The 6,327-nt window shown below is 33.2% G+C and overlaps 1 protein-coding gene across 1 annotated transcript in view; it reads right to left on the bottom strand.

Annotated features, from left to right (window-relative positions):
* Positions 1-352: 352 nt before the first annotated feature.
* The window catches only part of LOC135202534 (DNA-directed RNA polymerase III subunit RPC7-like), a 9,161-nt gene continuing 3,186 nt past the window's right edge, over positions 353-6,327 (bottom strand). Inside the window, exon 3 of the mRNA XM_064231998.1 lies at positions 353-1,472. Within this exon, the coding sequence (XP_064088068.1) occupies positions 793-1,461 (669 nt within the window). The 5' untranslated portion in view covers positions 1,462-1,472 and the 3' untranslated portion in view covers positions 353-792. The remainder of the gene's footprint in view (positions 1,473-6,327) is intronic.

The raw sequence follows: 6,327 nt of genomic DNA, 5'->3' as shown, positions 1-6,327 counted from the left end.
ACCCCAGGTATATGTTGCCAGGGGCACAATCTCCCTGGCTCAGACTGAATGGTACACAGTTCTTATGGTATCCATCTTGACTGCTTCTATCTTCTAGGGGATGAGAATCTATCATATGTGGTATGCAATCAAAACATTTCAAACTATTATGTTGAATAATGCAGCACAATGGTTTGTGAACACTGAAAATAACTACCAGGCCAACTCTGGTACATAGTTCACAGGCCAGGCCTGCGTGATGAGATTTTTTCTAGTTAGTCAGTGACAGTCACAGCATGCCTCAAGTGAGATAGGTTTGAATTCCTGTAGGAACAAAATAATAAAATATTTAATTAAGGAAATATACAAAGTGCAGTGTTGTGGTATTTAATTTTAAAACTGATTTTTCCAATTTCATTAGCTTCTCAAAAATATCCCTTGCACTTGCTGACAGAAAACGCACAGCAAAATATTGTCAACATGAAGCTAATGTTTTTTGGTATTACTAAATAGTGGTTTGGTAACCAGAATACCAGGGTAACATAAGGCTGTCCTGAAGTGTTTGTTCTTAATGAATACATTAGATCTATTCTGAAGACTAACAATATTCCTTTCAAGGACTGGTTTCAGAGACTTGTATATTTAACAGATACAAGTGAATGTAATATAACAAAACATTTGACTGCAATAAACTAACGTGCTAAAGTATAAATTCAGTATCACATTTCGAAGTCACAACTTTCCACTCATTATGTGTGCTTCGTTGCCAAAGTAAAGCAATTTTCGAGTATCCATAGACAAAAAATGACACCTTCAAAATACACCACCTTCTTCAAGAGCATCATCCTCTTCATCAAGGTAACTTTCACCATTGTCAAAATAGTTATTAATGTAGTCGGTACCATCATCTAATTCTTCATCCACTTCCAACTCTTCATCAACTTCTTCAACTTTATTTTCAACATCGTCATCTTCTCCTTCCTCTTCCTCACTTTCGTTTCCCACTGCAGCTTCCTTCTCTTCTAACTTTTCTAAAGTTTCCTTCACATTAATATCTTTTACTTTGGCTTTCTTGACATTGACATTCACTTTTTTGACCTTTGATTTCCTCTTAGTGGCTACTGCTGGAGTAAGAGGTTGAAGCTCTTTCGGAAAGTGTGACCAATTGAGCATCAGTCGCCCACGATGGCTGGTAAGCACTTGGTACCTATCGGAATACCTTTCAATGTCAGGGCATTTTACTTCTGGCTGGATAAAATACTGGGAATTTTGCATATGCTCTTGGAATTCCTTCTTAATACACAAAATATATTCCTCGACATTCTCCTTTTGAGGTGGGTGGCAAGGGCGAAACTCTAGAGGCGGATAAGTTTCTGGGGGACCAACAACGTTGTCTGGCAACACTTCCCCTCTCTGAACTCCAAGCTGTTCGAGAGTCATTCCCCGCCCTCTGCCTCTTCCACCACGACCCCTTCCTCCCATTTTTACCTTTTCTGGAAAATAAGAAGAGTTACAGACCACATACATTTCACTTACAAAACATTTGAGAAACCTTTTACTTCTGGGATATAGGTTAAAGCTATCACCTTTTTTCTTCAAGACGAAATAATTGTCAGCTAATGGTCAGTGGCTAAACATGTAACCCCCGTATTCGTGGGGGATGCCTACCAGAACCCTGTGAATAGTTAGAACCCGCGAATAGTTGGAACCCCTATATAATGCTGAAAACAGCCTATTTTGTTAGTTAAAACTCAAGAGAAACCCACTAAAAATTTTGAAACTTGGTTTTTTAAGTTTTATCACAAAAAGTGCAGTTTATGGTGAAGTTGATAAAAAAACCCCAGGAATTTGTGGATATTTCTCAAAGAAAAATACCGCGAATATGCGAATTTTCCAAGAATAACACAGGGAAACATTCCCAAGAGAAATCAGCGAATGTGCGAGTACGCCAATCTGGAGAACGCGAATACGGGGGGTCCACTGTATGTACCTGCTGAACAATATCTCTATCTGTGCACCCAGTGATGGTTTCCAATCAAAATAAATTTGGAACATGGACAATGAGTACACAAAAAATTTTGTAATTTTTCAGCATAATACAATATAAATCTTATTTATTTTTCTGATTAATAAAATACAAACCTAAGTAATTTTTCTGCTTAATAAAATACAAATCACTCATTATACTTATGTCATAATAACTAATGATAGATCCTGGCTTCATTATAAACTTGAGAAGATAAAGTGGTAATAATTCCCAAAGTGCTAATCAGAGGCTGACAAGAGGGCAATACCAACAAAATAAACTGGCATTTATGGAGCAATAAAATAATTTCAATGGTTTGTGTGTTCATATAACATACCAAACTCTAATAATGACCCTTAAAAATGGCAATAGTATTCACCTGTAAATTTAATATGTCTATGGTAACTTTAGAAGTCTCGTATACCTTTACAAATGTCCACCTTTGTTGTGAATGGATAACCCTGATTTTGGTCACAAATTCCATGAAATTTTTTTCATTTCTATAAGTAACCCAGACTCAATTTTTTATATATAAAACTGAACAGTTGTATATTGAAGAGTCTGTTAATTATAATTTGAATGTAAACAAAAAGTTATTCATTGTTAATGTTTTGTACAGCAAACTTTATAATCAGGACTTGGGTTTCTTAGGGTGGCCACAAAGTACCTGTTTTAATAATGGGTGTGCCCAATTTTCAAATTGGACAATTCTACTTCCACATCTTAATTTTTGTAGTGATGACTGTCAAAATCCAGCTGTTGGCTCAATGTTAATTTTGTATTATTAACTTTATTTTTCAATAAATTCTGATTTTTATTCATTAAAATGAACTGGAGTGTCAAACCATTTATGACACCTTCACAACTGATCTAGTTTTAATGTCTACACGGGCAAAGACAAAGTAATGTAAAGCACTTACACTAGCTTCATAAAATTTGAGCAAAAAGTAAATATGTTGGTCAAGAAAACTGATATGATGGAGAGAGAGTTTTTTTGAGAAGTGGCCACATCATAGTTACCAAATCACAAGGATGTTTAGTACAATAGTTGCAGAGAAGGATTAGGACAAGAAAAACTTAAGCAAAATTACAGTGACTTAGAGAAAAAAACAAGCAAAAATTACAATAAAACACACCAGAGTAAAAACAAGGTAGTAGCAAACAAACACACAACAGATAATGGTGGCTGGAAAGAGATCCAGGCTCAACAATAAGGATATGGAAAAGCCGATATAATGCTGCAGATAGCAAAAAAAAAAAAAAAAAAAAAGTGAGGCTGCAATGAGAGCTCTAGAGTTCTACAGTTTCTATCAGGAGGAACTAAAAAATAACCTAATATCTATACCATGAGGATACCAGCCTGAAACTGGCATTGAAGCAAAACTTGATGCTATATTTTATATACATTTATATGTCTATGTATATATATACTATATATATTTATATATATTAAACTTAACAGATTGGCAATTAAAAAAGTGAAACTGGCATAGAAAGCAAAACTTAAGTCTATCTTTTATATCCATTTTATATATATTATATATATAATATATATAATATTGTCTTATATATAATATATATATATAATATATATATATAATAATATATATATATATATATATATTAATATATATATATATACAGTAGAGCCTCAGTTCTCGACGATAATTCGTTCCAGAAGGAGCGTCGAAATTCGATTATTTCGAGAACTGAATCAAGTTTTCCCATAAGAAATAACTGAAAATGGATTAATCCGTTCTTGACCATCAGTTAGTACCTAACCTTGCCTTTTTATATACAATACATTACATGTAATTACAACTAAATAAGTTAAAAGTTAAATAAATATCATGTTAAACGTATATTTATAATTTTAAATGTGTAATATACAGTATAAAAGAAAACTACCCTGTGTCCAACTGATTGTTGACCAAGCTCCATAGGCTACCTAGGTAAATATAAGCAGAACGTAGTGTAGTGGGTAGGCATAAAACGTGTTGCTAACATAATAAAAGCATTGAAAAGCAAGTCTAATTATTACAGTAAATTAATAAAGCTATTAAAATTAAACCCAATCTATATTTATCAAAACTTGCAAAATTTGCCTACAGTAAGTCGGCATTTAAGGATGTAAACAAACCATAGCGCAGCCCTGGTGGTTTATATCGGGACTGATGGTAGTAAAGAAACCATATCTCGCTATAAGCCTAGAAACATTTACATTCGATATTAATTTATGGTAAATCTTTTACGGAGTCGACTGCAATACTGTATACAAAATCGCTTGAAAATTATCTTTCAGTAAATGTAATGTTATGATACTAACGATTTTGTTTCATAAATGTCCTTATAAAAAAAGGTGCGTTCTTTTACGGCAAATTGTCCAATATCAGGGCTGGTTTCAAGCTTATTGGACTTTGACAATTATTATAGTACTGCATGGGTACATATATACGTTACACATAAGTAAAAGAATCTTCTTAATGTCTTTTAATTACTATGCCATTACGTACCAGCATCTTGAGTTTAATATCAAGCTAACCTCTTTTTTTTTTTTTTTTTTTTTTTTTTACGAGGACGCTTTTACGAAGCATACAGATTGCGTTCGTTACCGCACGCGTTGCATATGTAAACTGTGTCACTACCAGACCTCATACGTAAACATTGACGTCTTTTTACAGTAGACATAAAAGAATCTTCTTAATTTCTATAATTATTCTATACCATAGCGGCTTCTCTGATTAGCTAAGGCTAACCTCCTCTTTACCAGCAAGCTTAACAAAGATTAAGATTGCGTTCGCTACCGAACGGCACTACGTATGTGACATGGTTTTCACTACCAAATCTCACACGTAAACAATGACGTATTTTTACAGTAGACATAAAGAATCTACTTAATTTCTATAATTAATGTATACCGTAGCGGATTCTGAGTTAACCTAAGGCTAACCTCTTCTTTACCGGCACGCTTAAAAAGCTTAGATTGCGTTGCTACCGAACCGAACATGTTACGTATGTAACTGGTTTCACTACCAAATCTTACACGTAAACATTAACGTATTACAGTACGACATAAAAGATTCTTCTTAATTTCTTGATTACTACGCACTTAATATGGAATAGTAGCTTCTCTGATATAAACTATGACTAACTTCTTCTTTACCGGAAAGCTTAACAAAGCTTAAAGATTGCATTCGCTACCGAACCGCACATGTAACCTACGTATGTAACATTGCCTTCACTCCAAACCTAACACTTAAATACGTATTGCATTTGCTACTGAAACGCGCGTCTCAAGTGTGAGCATGGTTTTAGAATATGTCTACGTTGATACCACCGAAAAAGCAAACGAAATGCGCACAAGGTGTACAAGACACGACACATGTTTGAATGTTTGTAAACATTAGTTGCCGACTTTAAACAATGCTGAGTCACTGAGTGGCGTCACCAATGTTACCAACCGTTTTGCTAAATTATGCTAGTCGGTCCAAGCAGAATTTATGCCAAATATGGTGCAATTTTGTGCCAGAATTATGCTATTAATCTATCATTATCTCATTTCTCTAATACATTTGAGCTAAAACAACGATGTAATGGAAATTTAAAACATTTATATATTAGGTGAAATGATAAAAAGTGACGAACAGACAATAACTAATAATTTGATGATGTTAGGAAACTCGTAATAAAACACCATTTTTCTTTAATAGATCACATACCGCCAATCACTAGTACACTATTTGATATGCAATCACTATTATACTATTTGACAAATGTGTGAAGATCACACATACAATGTGAAGAAAAACAACAAGTTTTACTTATTACTGCATCATTATCATGCCACTCAGAACCATTTTTCTTTAACAGGTCACATAAACAATTAATAAATACTTTGAAAATGTGTGAAAATTACTTCAAATATAACATTTTGTTATTTACTGATATTTCCTGAAAAATTAAAACTAAAAAAAAAAGGTAAACAAACAAACCAGTCTCTACTCAAGAAGAAAAACATACTACTTATTACTTGATCATTATCATGCCACTGAAACACTTTTTCTTTAATAGATCATATCACAATGAATAAATACTTGAAAATTGTGGTAAAATCACTTCAGACATCAATTAAAATTTTGATTACTGAAAAAAATAAAACTTAAAAAAGGAAAAAAAGTAATTCTTTACTCATGAAGAAAAAAACATTATTAACACTTTACTGATTGTTTGTCATGCCACTGTGGGTATTTATTTTATATTCACAAAATTTAACATTCCTTAGTTTGGGTTCAAACTTAGCAATTAACTCATTTGTTAGTGCT

The sequence above is a fragment of the Macrobrachium nipponense genome, chromosome 30, assembly GCF_015104395.2.
Source record: "Macrobrachium nipponense isolate FS-2020 chromosome 30, ASM1510439v2, whole genome shotgun sequence".
NCBI lineage: Eukaryota > Metazoa > Arthropoda > Malacostraca > Decapoda > Palaemonidae > Macrobrachium > Macrobrachium nipponense.
Note: the sequence above shows the minus strand (reverse complement) of the source record. Positions and strands in the feature narration are given on the sequence as shown.